The following is a 19,552-nucleotide window of genomic DNA, read 5'->3' on the forward strand; positions in this document are numbered from 1 at the left end:
TGTGGAGTCCCGAAGTGAGGGCTGCGGGATGCTGGGCTGCGGGGTGAGGGATGCCGGGGTGCCGGTCCCCCGGCTGGTCCCACCCTTGTGCGGCGCTCCCCGCCCCGCGGCCCCGCTCCCCCGCCCTCCCTGACGTGTGGCGCTGGCAGCCCGGCCGGTTCCGCATTCCCGACCCCTCCCCGCAGCCCAGGGGCCGCTATATAACCGGGGCTGATGCAACCCACCCCGCCGCCTGCCACAGCCCGCGGGAGGCGCGCACCGGGGCGGCGGGGGGCGGCGGCGGCGGCCCGAGGCGCCCCGGCGGCAGCCGGCACCGACATCGACATCGGCACCCGGCGGGGCCCGGGGGTCGGGGCAGCGCCGCGCAGCCGGGCGGCGGAGGCAGTGGGGCTGAGCCTCAAGCCCGCGCCCTGCCCCTGCGTGCGGCCGGGCCCCGCGGGCACCCCGGCAGCCCGGTCCCTCTGTACGGTGGGTGCGGGCGCGGCAGAAGGGGAGAGCGCCGGGCGGGCCGGGACTGCGGCAGGGGCGGGAGAGGCGGCTGGGGTTGCCCGGAGGAGCAGCCCGGCACTCCGCGGCGGCGGGCAGGGTGCTGCCCTCCGGGCGGCCACGGGATCCGGCTACCCGCGGGCGGGCGCTCCGCGGCAGCGGCCAGAGCCGCACAGGCGGCCCGGAGCGGCGCGGCTGTCCCCACAGACACCTACGCGCTGGGTCGGAACTGCCCCCGGGGGGGTGCCGGGCAGCTGTCCCGCTTGGGCCTGCCGCAGGGGCGGCGGCAGCGGCCTCGCCAGGTGCCCTCCTTGTCCCCGCTTCACCTGTCGTGTGGGGCGCAGGTGGGGGGCCTGGGCTGCCTCCCCCCTGAGTCGTGCCGTGGTGCGTGGAGGGCGGCGTTGCTGGCCTCCCTCCTACCTGCGGGGCCCCGGGAAGGAGAGGCGCTCGGTCCCAAGTCCGCTTTAGCAGTCAGGCATGGAGTTGAATGGAAGTTGCATTCTTTTGCAAGGTCTGCTCCAGGAGGCACTTTTCTTTTTCCATGGGAGGGAAATAGGTTTGAGAGCAAATTGGGGGAAAGGGAGAAATACCAGAAGAGCAAGAGCCACATTATGTTTCCATTTTCCTTTAATGAAGGCCCTGTGGAGGTGTATTTGAAAACACAGGGTCTCCTATGCCTTCAAGGAGGGTGAGAACACAGTGCTGGCTGGTTCCAGGGCCATATGCAGCGTATGGTGGCCAATGAAACGGGGCCTGGCTCGTTCTCTTGCTTGTCTTGGCAGCCTGCTTCATGGCTTGCATTACCAGCCCTGGAACACAACCACTGCCAAACTGTGTGTGTGTGCGTGTATGCGTGTGTTTGGACTCCAAGAGCTCAGCAGAACAAATGCTTCTGCAGCTTACACCAGGACTTTTTAGCTAGTTTAGAGAAAACTTGCAGGCAGTTTTCAGTGTCTACACTGGGAATTCGCTGGTGAGTTCTTGTATGGGGACATCTGGGAATGCCAGTCACTGGAGTTCAGATTCTTAGTACTCCTTCTCATTTAATCCAGCAAAAACCTGCCCGTGTGGGGGATGAGCGTGTGGGAGTGGGAGCACCATCCAAACCATCCCTGTGTTAAGTGGCAATTGCTTGTCCCAGGCTCCTGGGGTCTGGGGGATTAACAAGACCTGCTGAGGGTTAACATGCAGGTTGCTGTCTCCTCTCTGAGGTATCAATGGATGCTTCTCCTTCCTCTTCATGGCTGAGCGTTGAGCGTTTCCCTCCTTACAGGATGCAGAGGTTTCTGTGCTGCAGTCCTTGTCAAGGAAGAGTAGATGCTTCCTCACACCTCTTGCCTGCTCCTGTCTTCTCTGTCTGGGCAGTGTGTCCAACTAAGCTCCTGAAGGAAGCATGGGCAGCACAGTGTGAGCTCTATGGACTCCTTTCCCATGCTCATGTTTGCTGCTTCAGCTGCATTGCCTGGGCCAGATACTTGACAGCATGCAGTGCCTTGCGTGTGAAGCTGTTGAGAGGCTCTTTTCACCGCAGTGGGCTGTTTCTGGTGGAGCTGGCTCCAAGAGCGAGGGAGACAGAGCCATGGTGTGTGGCATGGACCCCTTGCCAGCCTGCATGTGTCCTGCAGTGACATTCATGTGTCCTGCTGCAAGCAGAGGGCACAGCAAACCTGGTGACATTTGTCTATGGCTGTTCGCATGGATTTCTTGATTGATTGGACTGTTCAGAGTATCAGTCCAACCACTGCTATTTTAACATGCTGCCAGGGAGCTGAAGGTCCATCTGAGCCTCTCAGCTGAGCAGGGCTGTTGCAGACTAGCCAGAGCTGGTCTTTGTATGGTCTTTGCGGATGACCCTGGCATCTGGGGCATGATTTTGAGGTGTTTGTAAGGGGGAGACTCTCATCTCTGAGGCCATCCTTGGCCCCTGAGGGCAGAGCTCTGTGCTCTCACATCTTCTTGAAGAAGATTCCAGCCATGACCATGTGTGGTCATGGAAGGTCCTGAGGGATTTCAACAACTCCATCACTAACCTCAGTGTCTGAGCTGCAGCCTAGCTCAAGATCAGGATAGTCCTTCATCCTCAAATCCCTTTTGAGCTGCTTCAGGTAGAAACAGAAGGTTTTACCTTCCTGCTCTGTACCGCCGTCCGGTGTGTGGTGCAGCATTATTAAATGTTTGCTACAAGTAATTAATTGCAGTCTCTAATAACAATACTGTGATAATTAATTGCAATATTTTGCAGCTATTGCAATTAACTGTTGCAGTAGAGGAGCCTTGCCATGCTGGGTGCTGCACAAAACCCTGCTGTCACAGGTTGCTTACAAGTCAGTCGCTGCATTGCAGTGGTGGGGGCAGTGTAATGCTGATCTAGAGCTTTGCACTAGGTATGGAGGAAAACATTCAGGGGAAAAGGAGGTCTGTGAGGTGACTGCTTTGCTAATGGGAAGAGGGGCATTACTTCTAAAGCTGAGGACTGGAGGACCAGTATTACCTTTCCTTGTAATGGGGATAAGGAGTCAAAGCATCAGACGGGCAGGTATGGGGCCTGATGGTAGGAATCAGCTATGGGGGGCTGCAGAACTGCACTTCTGCTGAGGAGAGGCTGTCTGCCCTGTGGGTACAGTGTAGGGAGCTTTGTGCCTCCCTGATGGATAAGAGGAGGGAGGCAGCAAGATGCTCTGTGTTCCTGTTTTCAGAAAGCTTTTCATAGCCTTCTGTCTGTAAATGACTTGCACATTCCTCCTGCCATCTGCGTGAAACTAGATGTACAGGACTGAGCCAGACTGCTCCCACTCATGAAATCGGTTTAGACTTCCATTTCATAAGGAACTGTCCTTCACAGCTCCTTCCTCTCTTTAGCATTTGGTCCTGAAGCCCACTCACTGGAGCTTGGGAGTTTGGGATGGGACATTACATGTCTGGTGTTCACAAACCTTGCAGCTCTTCTCCCACCATGTGGGGTTGCCTGTGGGACAAAGGGCAGCAGCTGGGGGTGTCTGGGAAGGGCGCAGATGCTTCTTTGGCCTTGCACACCCTGGGACTGATTGCAGGAGCTGTCTTTCCCTCTTGGGATGGAAATGGAGTGTGGAGGTGGTGAGGTACGATGGTGTCTAGCATACTGAGATGACATGCTGCAGCTCACTGCACTTGGTAAGCCATGCCGTGACTGTGCCTTAAACTGGTCTTTAAATAGAGGGGAATCTCTCTGATGCCATAAAACACTAAAGTTAAGTCCCTGGTAAAGAGAGGGCATGCACAGTTTTATCCCAGGGGGTGTCACTGCAGCTTTTCAGTACACTACAGGTGATGGGTTCCTTGGCATCACAGCTTCAGCAGGTGAATGAATGAATGTACAGTGGCAGTTGTTAAAGTCCATGTTTGCCAGCACTACTGCATGGATATCTGAAAAGACTGCTTACAACCAAAGGGCTTGGCTGCAGCTGTGCTCTGGTGGTTGGCAAGTAACTTTGATACTGATCAGTGTGGTCTTTGGTGTTGGCACTGCAAGTCACTGCAAGTCACTGCTTTTGACAATGCAGACCAGAAGCAGCCAAACAGGAGACAGGGCTACCTGCTGTAAGTTATAACAAAACTGTATGCGTCAGATGCATCTAGACCAGACAGCAGTTGTGTGGGAATGGAAGAGTATTGCATTTTAGACAACAGCAAAAACCTGTAATTGCACGGCTAGATACTTGTGGCACTGAGAATATGGGGTAGTGGCTTTCTGCCTTCAACTTCATTGTGCTTAACTTGGCATTCACTGGGGGCTGAAGCTTGAAGTTGAAGAAGGTCTGTAGGCTCCAGTGACCCCCAGCACCCTGTAGCCTCCCCAGCCAGAAGAGTCCAGATGGAAAAAAAAGCAGTGGCTCTGTGCTTCAGAGAAGAAGTGATAGCCAACTGCCCTGTCTTTGTTAGGGAAGTTACATTCTTCGGACATGAGAAGTTGGGCATGTCAGGAAAGGGTTTTCATGCAAATCATCCTTCTGCCAACAGAAGGAACTAGAAAGGTGCAATGTATGACATACAGGCTGAGCAAACTTGATAGCCAGCAGCTAAAAAAATAAAAACTTACAATAAAGCCTCAGTAAAATCTAAGGAACTGTAAGTTGCTTTTCAAGTAGCACTACTTCTGATCTCCACAGCAGAGTTACTGTGTGTTGGCCGGGAGCAGATGAAAGGCCAGTTGCTGTGACTTAGGTGCTCCAAGACAGTACATACAAATGGCAACAGTATGTTAAGTGCTAACATGCTAATGAAGAGATCAAAGATAGTTTGTATGGTGGCTCGCAGATTTTGGCAGTGCTCTGATGCATGGCAGCTGACAAGTAATGGCAGGCACCCCAGTTGAGCCTTGAGTGACAGCACAACAGGCAAGCACAGAGAAGGGCTGGTAGGACCATGTTAGTGCAGAGCTTAACGCGGGCAAGATAGAAACATGGTGGTATTTACAGAGTGTCAGAATCTGCTAGCTGGCAATATTAGGTGCTAGACTAGCTCTCTGAGCATTGGAAGAGCACTTGGATCAACCATTGCAGATGTCAGACCATGTAAAATAGCTTCTGTTGGAAGAAACTGTGATTTATAGACAGCAAGACTGAAAATAAGGTTGCAAACAGCCCTGATTCTTGCCAAGGAAGCTGACAACAGAGATAAGGCAGTAATGGCAATTTAAATTGAAATGTGACTGTTGGAGCCTGCTTTGGGATATTGTGGTCCTCTCTGCTGTCAGTGCAGCAGGAGCATCTGCATTGGATTTATAAAGAAGCAAACAGCACCTCTGGATAAGTGAGGATGAATAGAATGGTCAAGGGGGAACAGTGGATACAAACTAAGGCAGTTTCTGCACAGGGAAATGAACGTAAAATTTCAACACGAGTAGGCATTCCTGTGCCTGTTTTAGTCTGTGGGTAAGAATAGCACTGAAGAGGAGTCAGGAGGGGTGTGAATATAGGTTAGCAACTGGAGTACAAGCCCCCAGGGACACAGGATTGCGTGGATTATGCCTACGCATGTTAGCTTTATGCCATAACTGCTATGCAAACATCAGCTCCTTAAAACAAAAAAAAAACAACCAAAAAAAAACCCAAACACCCCTCCTCTCAACCCCACTCACTCCCCCTCCCCCCACCCAAAAAAAAGAGTCCGCAGAAAAAGCAGCAGCAAAATCAGTGAGGGGAGGGAAACCAAACCAAACCACCCCAAAACTCTGGCAGATGAAGATTAGAACTGCAGGAGAAAGAATAGGAGGATTCTGTGATACACAGGGACAGTGTCACTGAGGAAGCTGAGCAAGTGTATGGGACAGTAACAACTTGGTAAAGCTGCTTCTCAGTTTGTTGTTGGCTCCAGAAGATAACAGACCCTGGCAATAGGAGAAAAGCTGAGTAATGGGCGCTGCCTTTAAGAAATATTAAATCAACCAGCGTAGCAGACTGTTGACCATAAGGATGTAAGTGGGGGACAAAGCACCGAAATGCTGCTGCTGGGAAAGATGCAGCAAAGCAAAGGTGAGCAGAGAAAGCTGAACTGTTGTCAGCTTTGTGTGGATGAGACAGTTGATAAAATAACTGAGCTGACCAATACCACAACAAGAACAAAGCAAGGATGCAAAAGTGACTGTAATAATTAGGGAGTTTACAGACATATTGGCAAGAGGTCAAGTCTTGTGTTACAGCATGTTAACCAGAACAAGGGGAGTGTAGAGGCAAAGCTGAAGAAATACAAACTGAATTTTGACCCATGAAATCACGTGCTGACCAGACCTTTGCTGCAAGGATAGTTGCTGAAGAGAGCACTGAATGACACAAGCTGCTCATTACTGAGCTGAAGTTTTAAGAAAGCCTTCTCTGTCTTCTAATTCGCTCTGGAGCATCTTGATGTCATGGCACGAAATGATGAATAGCATCAGTGCAGAAGGCACAGCTACGGTGAATGTAAACTCAAGCAGATGGTGTCACACAGATCCCAGTGTCATATATATGGCTGCACATTCTCTTTCTCCTTGCTGCTTTGCTTTGCTGTTAGCTTCATTATGTGAAAAAAGCATAGCTGATACAAGGCAGGAATTGTGTGGTTCAGCTGCAGGACACCACAAGCTAGGTTTTACTGAAGATACTTTTCTTAGCTCATGTAAGGAGATGTTGAAAGGCTGCCTGGCAATGTGGAATAAAAGACTGCGTTAATAACCAGTTCTGAAAAGAAAAAATCTAGTAAGAATCCCAGCTAAAGCACTGTTAGAAAGTGAAGGAATACAGAGTTGAGTTGGTTCATGTGCCTTAGAAATAACAAACACCGCACTGGAATATCCAGAAAGGAATTAGGACTTGGCAAGGCACCAGCCTTATTCACCCCATCCAGCAAGATGTGGCTGTTGAAAAACAGAAACTTAAGGGTCGAACTCACATCTTGAACTTCAGTGTTATTTCTCTTCTACCATGCAAATGTGGTAGAAATATGCTAGAGCTATAGGCAGGCATGTCAATGTCTTTCAGGGTAGTGGCCTCAGGAAAAAGACTGAAGTATTAAATAGAATTACATGCACTGGCTTTTTACATGATCAAAGTACAACTTTTTACCTCTAGCATTAACCAGAAAAGAAGGTGAAAGTACCTGGGACTTTGGATGACAGGAAAGCCTCTCTTACAGGAGGGAGAGGCAAAAAGAGGCTCTGACTAGCAGAGAGTGACAGTGCCTGGGGCTGAGGGGCACTGCAGGCTGGGTGGGATGATCTATCACTGCACCCCTGCTCTGCAGAGAGGGACAGCATCTCCTCTTTCTATTCTTTTCCCCATGGTTATAGTCCTGCTGGGAATGGTTTTATGTTCCTCTCTGAGGTCTATCTCAGCTTGACTCTTGGCAGTCCTTAAGTGCTCCAGAGCTTCCTGACCCCCTAAGCAAGATACATCTTGCAGAAGTCACTGGCCCCCTTCCCATATACTTCTCAGCTCATCTTAATGTTTGGGTTCATGTTCTTCCAGGTGACTCCCGGTGCTGTGGTTTGAACAGCTTTAGATTGAGTTTACACTGATGCAGGTGTGATGTGGGCTTTGGCAGTGCAGTCCCTACATCCAGGATTAATTTTTAGAGCATGTTAGGTACTGGGCCAGCTCCTTCACTCTGACCTGCACCTAATGTCACGCTGGTATGGATGCTATTTCAGGGCATAGTAAGCTACCAGATAAAAGAGGCGGAGGGGAAAGGTGGACCAGAGAAAACATAATGTTTTCTCAACTCTGTAGCCAGTTGTCCATGGGAAACTGCCCCAGGCTCAGGGATGCAGGCAGTCCCACGATATGGAGAACAGATTTCTCCTCCTTCATTGTTTCACAAATTGGAGTGACTTGAACTTTGTCTAGCTGAGGGCTTGGACTGTCCAGCCCAGGGCCCGAGTGCTGTCAGCTGCATGTTGGGATAGAAGACAACAAATGAAAACCAGGTCCCCAAGTCCGGAATGGATTTAGGCATCCAGAGCAGGGCTCAAGTCAGTCAGTTCCCAGCCCAAAGCCTGTGAAAGGGTGGGCCAGGGCCCCAAATCAGTGTGTGCCGTAGCAGCTCATACATGGTATTTGCAGAAGGGGGACTTAAGCCCAAGCTGCTCAAGTTGGGGATGGACATCTTGTACTGACACCTGGACCTCTTCAGTGGCAGATTAGAGCATATGACAGCTCACAGCACATTGCAGCCTGTAGGTGCTCTTTGATGCAAATCCTCTCGTCTGTCATGCCAGTAGGGCTTGCACAGCACCTATGCTGGACGCTGTGGGGCTTGCATAAGCCTTTCTACGCTTGACTAACCTGTGTGATTGGCTTTCCTTCCCTTCTGCAGCTCATCTGCTCTTCCTTAGCATTAGCAAACATACCAAATGATCTCCTGGGTAGAGATGTGCCAACACCAAGAAATCCTTAACTTCCCTTCTTACCGTGATTAACCCTGTTTGACCTCCTCCCACTGACCCTGCTTGGGCAGGAGGGTTGGACCAGGTCCCTCCCCACCTCAACTGTTCTGTAACTCTGTGACCCAGCAGTCCTATCTTGCATGCAGCTTTACTCAAGTTTTCAGCCTGATACTGACATCAACTTGTCACCCCAGGATGGGAAGTGCTGAGCAACTGTGGCAGTTGGCTTGACAATGTGTGTGTGTGCCTCAGCTTAGCACAGCTCCCCTGCCTGGACCAAATGTCTGCATTGCCTGTTACCTGGTCTCTCAGCAGCTGAGAGTGGATGGTTTGGAAAGAGGAGGGCAAGGGTATGTTATCCCCTGCTTAATGCACATCCTCACTCTGGCAGTCTGTGCTCTCAGAGCTTCCAGGTGTTTGTGCAGACTAGTGTGACTGATGGTCCTTTGTGGACCCCTCTTCCATAAGAAGCCGCTCAGTGAGATCTTGGATCCCCTTCACTGGCCTGTTTCTCACTCCAGACATCACTGGTCCCTGTCTGCTGACTGGGTGCCTCCTGGCACAGGGGCAGGATGGGGTGAATGCCTGGAGGCTCCTGGAAGGTGCTGGGACTGGCCTGTCTGGGCAGAACAAGGAGAGCAGTGCACAAGCACTGGGACAGATTGAGTTGAGTAGGGGGAAAAATGATTATTGTGTAAATGGAAGTAACTGGGTCACTTGTGAGTGTCCCAGGCCATTTAGACAGGTAGGGATGTACTTGGGCTGTAGCAACCACCCACCTGCTCCCTTTGTTTTTTTTGCTGGTAAAACAGTTCCAGCTTTATAGGCTTCCCATTTTAGCTAAAATTTTATTTCTTTATCTCTTAACCACTTGTTTTTCACGTTTCTGGTCACTCCCTTTCTTCTGCCTATGAGTGACTTTGCCAAGGTTTGTCCTGATCCTATTCTTGCTGGCACTGCATTTTTTTTCTTTCCTGATAGAAGGAGTCTTTTGCACCTTGCTCCGTTTCTCCTCCCCTTCAGTCTTTGCTTTCTCATGTCTGTGCTGGGAGATGTTTGTTCTGTGGCAGGTTTCCCTCTTGCGGTTTTATCCCTGGTACCTGTGTGCTCTGTCCCAGCCCTGACCAGTGGTCTGAGCCTGTCCAGAAGAAACCCAGCCTAAGGCATATTATGGTCCTCTTTGTGCCATTTTCTTCCTGTCCTGATAACCTACGCATTAAGTGGAACTCAAGAGCAAACCTTGGTCTTCTGCACTCCAGAGAAAGGTGTACAAAAAACAGCCCATGGGACCACTGCTGTAGCCAGCTCCTGCTTCTGGTGCTTTGCCACTCAGATCTTTTCCCTTCCTGATGTATGCACCAGTAGTGTATCCTTCCTAGCAGGATTCATGTAGTTTGGTTTCTGTCACACGGGTTTTGCTTAGTCCTTGCCTTTGCTATCACTAGGAAGGGGTGGCTGGGTTTTTTGGGTGATGGGACTGCAGAATAAATTTGATTTGCTATGCATTGTGAGGTCCTGTAGCTGGGTTGTAACAGGCCATGTCTCACTCTCCCTCCAGCCTACAGAGCTGTTTCCCCTGCTATGATGCCAGGGCAGATCCCTGACCCGTCCCTGACGGCTGGTGCGCTGCCTGGGCTCGGCCCCTTGACAGGACTGCCTGGCACAGCCCTGACTGCTGAGGAGCTGAAGTGCGCTGACATCCGCAACATCGGGGCCATGATCTCACCACTCCACTTCCTGGAGGTGAAGCTTGGAAAGAGACCCCAGCCTGTGAAAAGTGAGGTAAGTCTTGGGGCTGCTGGCTGCAGATGACCCTGAGGGGCCATTGCCTTCACCTGCCTGGCTTTCTCTCCTGCCTGTGCCCCAAGCACAGGGTGCTTTCCTGCCAGGGTGGCCAGCAATGTGTTTTATAAGCATGTCGTGCTGCCTGTTTGGTGATGTGCACATGTGTTGATCGCTGCTCCATGAACTGCCTCTTCCCTGTGCCTGAATCTGTGTCCCTGCTGCATGGGCTGGGAGTGGTGGTCTCAGTGTCCCAGACCTGTCTGGTCCCATGCAGCTATTGGCAACCAGCTGAACAAAAAGCCTGCTTGTGGAGCCTGGTGCAGCTGGCATGGTCCTAAGTTGGGGCGCACACCCAAAGGAGAAGCCATGCAGCCTGTCAGAAGATTTAGAATCATAGAATGATATAACAGGGTTGGAACGGATCTTAAGATCATCTACTTCCAACCCCCCTGCCATGGGCAGGGACACCTCACACTAAACCATGTCACCCAAGGCTCTGTCCAACCAGGACTTGAGCACCACCAGGGATGGAGCATTCACAACTTCTCTGGGCAACCCATTCCAGTGCCTCACCACCCTAACAGTAAAGAATTTCTTCCTTATATCCAATCTAAACTTCCCCTGTTTAAGTTTTAACCCGTTACCCCTTGTCCTATCACTACAGTCCCTAAAGAAGAGTCCCTCCCCATCATCCCTGTAGGCCCCCTTCAGATACTGGAAGGCTGCTATGAGGTCTCCATGCAGCCTTCTCTTCTCCAGGCTGAACAGCCCCAACTTCCTCAGCCTGTCTTTATATGGGAGGTGCTCCAGTCCCCTGATCATCCTCGTGGCCCTCCTCTGGACTTGTTCCAACAGTTCCATGTCCTTTTTATGTTGAGGACACCAGAACTGTACACCATACTCCAAGTGAGGTCTCATCATTTGATGAAAGCATCATTTGCATGATGCTTTCATCCCACCTCAAGCCCTTGGTGCTGCTGGTGTTGGCGTTGCCTTTTCTGTGAGGACAAGGTGTGTGTGTGAGTGCTGTTGAGCAGCAGCAGTAACCCTGCCCTGCTGCTTTCCTCCTGGGATGGGGCAGGTGGCAGCTTCTGCTTGGTACCACAGGCTGGCATGTCAGAATCAGGCTGCAGGGACTTGGGAGACACTTGCACAGCATTATCCTTGTGTGGTTGTCTCATGTGTTGGTTGTCCAGTCCTTGACTCCTTGACCCTTGCTGTACTGGTGGTGAATGTTTGCACCTTGTACTGCTTGCAGGCAGAGCTGGGAACCCATCAGTTCAGAGACCCCGTGGTGGTGAGGGTAGTGGCTGCTGTAAGGTCTGATAAACAACTCTTCTGAACAGTGCATTTGCTGCTGTGGATACCTCAGGTGATGCCATGTGAGGATGCGGCGATGTGCATCCTCTAGAGAAGTCTGTGAGGCAGTGATAGATGATGTGAAAAACTGTGATGAGCTGTGAGCTGAAGGGGGTAAAACATCAGGTCCAGGGAGCAGCCTGATCTCTAAATGGTGCTGACACGTGATTTGACCTAACATTTATGGCAAAAGCTCAGCAGCACCCAGGCCCACCTGTGGGGAGGGTGCCTGTTCCTTACCTCCAGCCCCTTGCAGTGGACACCTCCAGGGAGAGCTAGTAAGCTGGAGTCCATCTGCTAGCCTTGCATAGGTGCTTTGTGCCCAAGGGGGTGTCCAATCAGCTTGTGCAGCTTCCCATGGAGATCACCTGGAGAAGGATTGAGCAGTTCTGCAATGTCAAGAGCTGAGGCAAAGATGCTGTGGGAAGGCATCGGAAGGGCCTGGGGTATGCTAGTGGCTTTGGTCTCTCTATGGCAAAGCACTCATGGGTCGGCAACTGAAGCCAAATGCTGTCCCAAGCTCTCAGCCTGGGTATCCTACAGCAAATGCGGTTCAATGCCCATCTTGCTTCATGGCTTGGGGAAGAAAGAGGAAGTATGTAATTGTGCTGTTTTCCCAGTCACAGCTCCTTTCTTGGGTGTCTCAGGCACCTCTGAGCTGGCCCTATAACAGCTGCTTTTGTTCTGTAGGCATAGAATCATAGAATAGTTAGGGTTGGAAAGGACCTTAAGATCAAGTTCCAACCCCCCTGCTGTGGGCAGGGACACCTTACGCTACATCATATCACCCAAGGCCTCGTCCAACCTGGTCTTGAGCACTGCCAGGGATGGAGCATTCACAACCTCCCTGGGCAACCCATTCCAGTGCCTCACCACCCTAACAGGAAAGAATTCCTCCTTATATCCAATCTAAACTTCCCCTGTTTAAGTTTTAACCCATTACCCCTTGTCCTGTCACTACAGTCTTTAATGAAGAGTCCCTCCCCAGCATCCCTATAGGCCCCCTTCAGATACTGGAAGGCTGCTATGAGGTCTCCATGCAGCCTTCTCCAGGCTGAACAGCCCCAACTTCCTCAGCCTGTCTTCATAAGGGAGGTGCTTCAGTCCCCTGATCATCCTCGTGGCCCTTCTCTGGACTTTTCCAACAGTTCCATGTCCTTTTTATGTTGAGGACACCAGAACTGCACACAATACTCCAGTTGAGGTCTCACAAGAGCAGAGCAGAGGGGCAGGATCACCTCCTTCAAGCTGCTGTTCACGCTCCTTTTGATGCAGCCCAGGATACGGTTGCCTTTCTGGGCAGCAGGCGCACACTGCCGGCCCATGTTCATTTTCTCATCAACCAGCACCCCCAAGTCCTTCTCCGCAGGGCTGCTCTGAATCTCAAGATTCATGGGATGTAGTCTCATTGGCCTCTATGCAGCAGGGACAGGGCATGTGGGGTGAAGATAGGGGAAAGTCCACTGACAGCCCCCACGTAGCCACTGTCCTTGCAGGCAGTTCCTCCCCTGCATATCTTGTGGAGCTGAGAACAGCAAATGGAGCTGCCTCTGGCACAGGCTTTGCAGTGAAAGCCTTTGGGAGCTGAAGCAGTAGCTGCTTATCCCATGAGCAGCCAAGAAGCTGCCCACGCATGATTTTGCAATGCAGCCTGCGGCTGCTTTCCTCTAGCCAGAGCCAATGGACTCTGGGTACCAGCATGTCATGCTCTGTGCAGCGCCTGCAAGCTGGGGCACGGGCAGCTTCCTCTGCTGTACTGGGGGGACCAGCACCTTCTGGCACTGAGGTGTTTGTCCCTGGGACTGCACACAAAACCCACCTCGCAGGGTGATGGGCATCCCCATTGCGCAGGTTGCCTTTCTCTTGGGGCAGCTGTTGACAAGTGCTGCCGGGCTCCTCAGGCTGGTGATCAACTTGGTTCCTGGTGCTGCTGACTGAAGCAAGTCTGGGTCAACCCCAGACCTGCAGGGCTCCCCTGGAGATCAGCTACTGAAACATGCTGTGGGGTGATACACCATCACTGTCTCACATACAGTAGAGTCCTAACCCCCAGCACCAGGGTCATCTAATGTTTTTGAACTGAAATCAAACAGAAGCAAAGAGGGGGAAAACTGCTTGAAGTTATAGGAGCTATGGTCAGAAACAGAGCCAAGAGCTCAAGCTGCCACTGTCTGTGCTGAGCTACCCTCCTTGAGCATCTGTACCCAGTCTAAAGGACATGGCCCTTTGCTGGGCCCTCTGTGGGGTGGAGGGGAAGCTGAAGGGGCAGCGAAAGGTCACTTTGATTCTTACTGAATGGAGCAACTGGGCATGGAAGTGTTCTCAGGGATACTGTGGGGCCTGGGCAGTTGCTGTTGGCTCTTCCAGTTCCTGTTTTACAACCCCAGCGGTACTTTGCAGGAAAGTTTGGGCTGCGTGTATTGAGCTTTGGAGTTCTGAGCACATGTCCTCTCTCTGCACCCTGCTAATAAGCCTTGAACTAAAAGGCCAAGAAGCTATCCAAGGGGTAGATGAGTGGAGGGGAATGGTGGCTGCCCTGATGTCCGCCTCCTCTTAAACTCTTCATGGTAATTTTCTAAGAGCTGCTTATGCCTTTGCTATGGGGTATCCTGGTCCTGCCAGGAGGAAAAGGCAGCAGAGCATGGAGTTAGAGCTTTCCTGGTCACTTGTGCTAATGCCTGTCATGTCTGAGTTACATGGGTGCAGTGAGAGATGGTCACTTGTAGCTGGACTTGGGGGCATCAGTGCAGCTCCCATCCTGGCTTTCCCATGCACCATCAAGCATGGTGTGCGATGCCCCATGGCACTGCCTTGAGAATCAGGCATTATTGAAGTCTATGCATGGGTTGTGCTGACTTTGTAGCAACTTTGGAATAATGTTTGGGAAGTAAGGTAGAGAAAATGCAAAAGCTACTAGTGCTAGGAAGCCTGGACATCATTTTTCTAAAGCATTCTATACATGGTGCATATTGGACATGCAACTTCCTTCATGTACCCCTTCACCTTAACTGTGCTGAGTCAATGTCTTATCCTGACCTTGCACATCACATTGACATGTTTTGATCAGTGGGCTTTGGACTCTTGTGGATATTAGCAGTGTGCACAGTCTGCTGTGGATGATGGCACATATAGCATTTGTTTCCTGCAGATACCACCAGTGTACCTACATGTGGGGTAATTTGGTGGCCCTCTACCCCCACCATGCTTTGTGACCTCGGAAACCTGTGACCTTTCATTTGAGGTGACTCAGCCCAGCTCTAGAGCAGCAAGGCTGTTCAGATGGTGTGTGCTGCAAGAGGCTCGTCTGGGAGATGTGTCCTTCAGCCACACTGACTTGGGAAGGTACTAGGGGAAGGACATGCCTTTTCTGACTGGACCTGCACTTGGAGAAAGTGCAAATAGGCTGTAGAAGTGCTCATAAAGCAAATGTTTCTGCCGCTGCATTTGAAAGGATTTGTTCTGTCAGGTATTTGTTGATAGGCATGAGGCAGTTGTCCAGTATCTCAAATTTCAGAGTCCCAGGTCAAATGAGCTTGAAGACACTGGGGACCTTTACTTCTTTAGCCATGCTACAAAGCATAAGCTGGATACCAACTTTGCAAGATATTCCAGCACTTCAGATATTTCTTGAAGAAACTGGTTTGGGTTCTCAGATGTAAGCATGCCATAGGCCATTTCCTCAGGCTTTGTAGTAAATATCCCTAAATACTTTGATTATGGGTTTCTAACCCATAGGGCTTGGGGTTTGAATTAGACATCACAGAGCAGCTGAGTCATGGTGAACAGCACAGGTACTGCCGTGTCCTGCCTCTTTACAGGGGATGCAGGACCTGTCACTGTGGTGGCCCCCTGACAGCCAGTGCTGAAGCTGCAGCAGACAGTCCCATGGACTGGAAGGGGGAAACAGCAGCCAGGCCCTGCTGGGGGACCTTGCAGGTTTCTCTGCCTCTCACCCTGGGCTCTGTGCGTGATGCTTCGAATGACTGTGCTCACAAAGCTGTACCTGTAGATGTCTGTGTGATGAACTGTGCTCGTCTTTGTGGGTTGGGGCTGTGTTCTCCTTGTCTCCCCCATCTCTCAGCGAGGGAGCAGCCCTGCAAAGAGATGTATGTCCCTGCCAGCTGTGGGTACCACACTGGTGGAGTTAAAGGCCATGGCAGCAGCATGCTTGGTTGCTGGTGAGGATTAGTCCCCATCACTGGCGGCCACTGGCACACATGGCTGCCAACCCTCTCCTTGTCCTGCCTGATGGGGCTGCTAGTGCTCATCCCTGCCTCGACCTGCCCCACACATGCCGGCTCTGACCTGGGCTTCTCTGTCTTATTGCAGCTGGATGAGGAAGAGGAGAGGAGGAAAAGGCGCCGGGAGAAAAACAAAGTAGCAGCAGCACGATGTCGTAACAAGAAGAAGGAGAGGACGGAGTTCCTGCAGCGGGTGGGTGCCCTGACCTCTGCCAGGGCACAGCAGGGACCTTGGCAGGAGCACTTCCTTAGAAAGGTGCCCTAGCTGTGGGCAGCACTCCCTCCTGAACTACCCCCTTTTGCTCCTGTGCCCTTACTGCCAAAATACCAGCCCAGTGACCCCCTTTCCACAAGGCTGTGAATGTGGTGGCTAGGCAGAGCTTACAAGCATCCCTGTCTGTGCCCATGGTACCAGGGATGGATGGGGCTAAAGGTGGGCTCTGGGGCCTACCTTCAGAGGGCTAAAGGAGGGCTGATAGTGTCCCTGCATTAGGAGGAACACCCATGAGAGTGTGGGACAGGATAGGGGCTGACGTGCCCAAGTTCCTGAAGGTTTCCCCGTTAAGAGGCCAAATGTCATCTCACCTGTGACCCCAAGGCAGCAAAACTCTTGCAGCACCTCACTGCTTTTCTGCAAGGGGTGGTAGGACATGGGCAAATGACACACTGGAGGACAAGGACCCACTTCACAAGGGCAAATCCTTGCAGATGGGGAGTAAAAACTTAAACGAGGGTTTGTTTCCCAACCCTCTTCCAGACCATGGAAAGCACCCAGGCAGGGTTTTTGCTGTGGTGCAGCAAAGACCTGTCCTAGGAGATGGCTCTGTGTTTTTTTGTGGTAACACTGGTAATGCAAGACAGTGGGGATGAACTGCCTGCAGGACCTGTGCCTTTGCAGGTCCTCAGGCTGCTTCTGTGCTGCACGGGCTGAAGGACAGCACTGAGCAGAGATGGCTTGTTGGACAAATTGTTTCTCCTTCTGTCTTGAATTGTTTCTTCTTCTGTCTTGTCCTGTTGAAGTAAAGTCACATACGGTTGTGTTTCTGTCCTGCTAGGAGTCTGAGCGTCTGGAGCTCATGAATGCTGAGCTGAAGGCACAGATAGAAGAGCTGAAACAGGAGAGGCAGCAGCTGATCCTGATGCTGAACCGGCACCGTCCCACCTGCATCGTGCGGACAGACAGCATCAAGACGCCTGAGAGCGAAGCCAACCCACTGCTGGAGCAGCTAGAGAAGAAGTGAAGGTGGCACTGGGCCAGGAGGAGGAGACAGTGGCGCAGGGTATTCCAGGGTTTCTAATGTATGTACTGTATGAAGAACTGTGCACCCAGGCCTGGTGCAGCCAGTGCCCAGTGGGCTTCCTTGGGAACTATGGACCAAACAAATACGGGGACAGAGAAGATCAGGAACCTTCAACTATGTACTGTTGAGGCTGAACCAAGGAGCAGGGCTAGTGGCGCCGGTGAGGGCAACCTCCCTGTGATACCTCATCATGGCCCTTCAGCCTGCTCACGGCCCTCGGGACCCACAATGCCGCAGCACGTCCGGCGACGACCACATGCCCCGTGGGGAGAGGGCTGCGTGGTTCCCACCAGCTCTCTGCCCAGCGGCTGCTGCTGCTCCTGGCACACGCTCCGGAGGGAATCCCGCACCCAAGAACCACAAACACTTGATGCAGCCCCATGTGGTGGGCAGGCCTGTCGGGGCTCGGTGGCGCAGGCGCCCCCCGCAAGCACACTCAGTATAATGTTTACAGCCCAGCTGTCCATGTCGGCCGTGCTTTTGAATGCACATTTTTACACTTTTTTAAAGTATTTTTTACAAAGTTTTTATACAGCGATCTCTATATGGATTTATATAATCACTAGATGTGATCCCATAGAAATGTATGTTACGATGGTCTGTTTGTTACACATGCATATGCCACAGTTATCTCCATTGTGTTACTTGTCTGGTAGCATCTGGTTTCTCTCCCAGCATGCTGGGAAGGGGCTCCAAGCTGCCTTCTGCAGTGGTGTCGCTACCCTCTCCATCCATGTATGTCCTTCATAATATTCAGTTCTGTATCTCTCAGTAAATGTTACCTTTATGTATGTTGTCCTCCTGTGCTCTCTCCAGGTGAGGCCATGGTGGGCTCTGGCCAGAGCGTGGCACTGTGGCAGCATATGCCAGGTCTGACCAGGCTGAGTGCATTCCTGGCTGAGTGGGATGGTGGAGCTGATCCCTTTCTGGTAGTTCTCTGTAGTAGCAGCTATGGGCCAGGGGAATTCACCATGGGGAAGTTGGGAACCTTGGCGAAAGCTCTGTCAAGCAAGAAGTAGCTCAGTGCTGCACCAAAGAAGGCCTGCAGGGCATGGTTTGCCAGCTGGAAAGGCAGAGGTGTGAAACAGGGGCACCATCTCATCCTTACCTGGTCCTTGTTTGAAGTCTGAACACAGCAGCTTGAACTCCTTTGAGGAGATAGAGATGGGGGAGCTATCACAATGTCCTTGTGGTGGTGATCCCTTCATGGAAGAAGGTGGAGGACAGTTCCTTTGGGTCTCTGCTGGGTCCAAGCCTTGCCCCTAACTGATGTGCTGGGAGACCTCCTAAAGTTTCTCCTGGACTTCAGCCAGAGTTGAGCACAGGGGTGTGGAGGTTGAGAAGATAATCAGCCAGGTATGTTTCAGGTGCTGGGACTGAAAAGTTAACATCCCCATACAAATAACCAAGCCCTGACACTATTGCTGTGTTCCTGACTCTTAGATACGGAGGCAGTGAGAAGGTACCTTGATCTAGACCAAGCAGACCATATCTCAGCATCCACGGAGGGTTGTCTCAGAGGAGCAGTGGTGCATCCAGTCTTTTCTCAGGCGGTGTCCTACCCATTACTAGTGTGGATGAGGCTACTTAGATGCAAACTGCAAATGAAAGAAGCTTTCTGCGTCTGGTACAGGTGCACACTTGAGCCAGGAGCCCTGAAGCAGTGGTGGGGAGAAGATGAGCTTGACCTAAACGTGACAACAGCATGAGAGGAGGCCTTCCCTGAGCATGGCTGCTTCTCTAGTGCATGTTTCAATCTTTGTAGTCTCCTTTTCCAGCTGTTAACCTCCAGGGCTATACAACATTAGTCCTTTCCCTGTTTCATACTTCTTCCTGGAGTTCCTCTCCCTTTCCATAAATTCTGTTTTGGGGACCTCCCAGAATGCTGCCAGTAGCCTTATTTAGTGTGAAGCATGTTGGATGTGTTACAGACAGACTTTTTGCCCTGGGAGGGCTAGTTGTCTGAGGTGCTTGGAGGGATGTGCAAGGGCAGGACCTGAAGCAAAGCTGGTGGAGAAAGGCAGTGTCTGGCCTGGCTTCCACTGCCCGCTGGCCAGCTGTCCCTCTGTACTTCCTTCTGCCCAGACACTACAGTGGTGGCTCAGACCCATTTCTCAGCTGCTAGCTGGAGCCAATCATTATGCATAGAGGAACACAATGTCTCTCACCGAGCTCTGCTGGAAGGACACAGAGCACTTGCTGGGCCTGCTCCTCTCTTCAGGAGCTTTATTTCTCTCTGCAGAATATATGTGGTAGTGAATTCCTGGGCTCCTGAAAGTGTCAGTTTCCTCTTGGGTGGTCAGTGGGAGCTCTGCATGGTGTGTCAGAGGATCCAGCAACAGGCATCTCATGCTTTTTGCTCATCTGGGGAGCCTGTGCACTCATCTCCACCAGCCACACACCTTCCAGCAGCACTGGTTGTGCTTGCATGGCCCTTCTCTGGCAAACGGCCACACTGCAGTAAAACTTCCTGCTGTGAAAAC

The 19,552-nt window shown here is 51.7% G+C and overlaps 1 protein-coding gene across 3 annotated transcripts; it reads left to right on the forward strand.

The window, feature by feature from the left end:
* The first annotated feature begins 318 nt into the window (after positions 1–318).
* On the forward strand, positions 319–17,860 carry JDP2 (Jun dimerization protein 2). Of its 3 annotated transcripts, none has more exons than XM_062636080.1 (4): positions 319–468; positions 9,942–10,165; positions 15,857–15,961; positions 16,824–17,860. In XM_062636080.1, exons 2-4 carry the CDS (start codon positions 9,965–9,967, stop codon positions 17,007–17,009), a joined length of 492 nt encoding a protein of 163 aa, XP_062492064.1. In that variant the 5' UTR covers positions 319–468; positions 9,942–9,964; the 3' UTR covers positions 17,010–17,860. The 3 variants fall into 3 exon arrangements, with proteins under 3 accessions (XP_062492064.1, XP_062492063.1, XP_062492061.1); XM_062636079.1 differs by lacking the exon at positions 319–468 and adding an exon at positions 5,669–6,416; XM_062636077.1 differs by lacking the exon at positions 319–468 and adding an exon at positions 6,458–8,733.
* Positions 17,861–19,552: the final 1,692 nt, after the last annotated feature.

The sequence above is a fragment of the Pezoporus occidentalis genome, unplaced genomic scaffold, assembly GCF_034315485.1.
Source record: "Pezoporus occidentalis ecotype Australia unplaced genomic scaffold, CSIRO_AGI_Poc_V1 ctg47, whole genome shotgun sequence".
NCBI classification, from domain to species: Eukaryota; Metazoa; Chordata; class Aves; order Psittaciformes; family Psittacidae; genus Pezoporus; species Pezoporus occidentalis.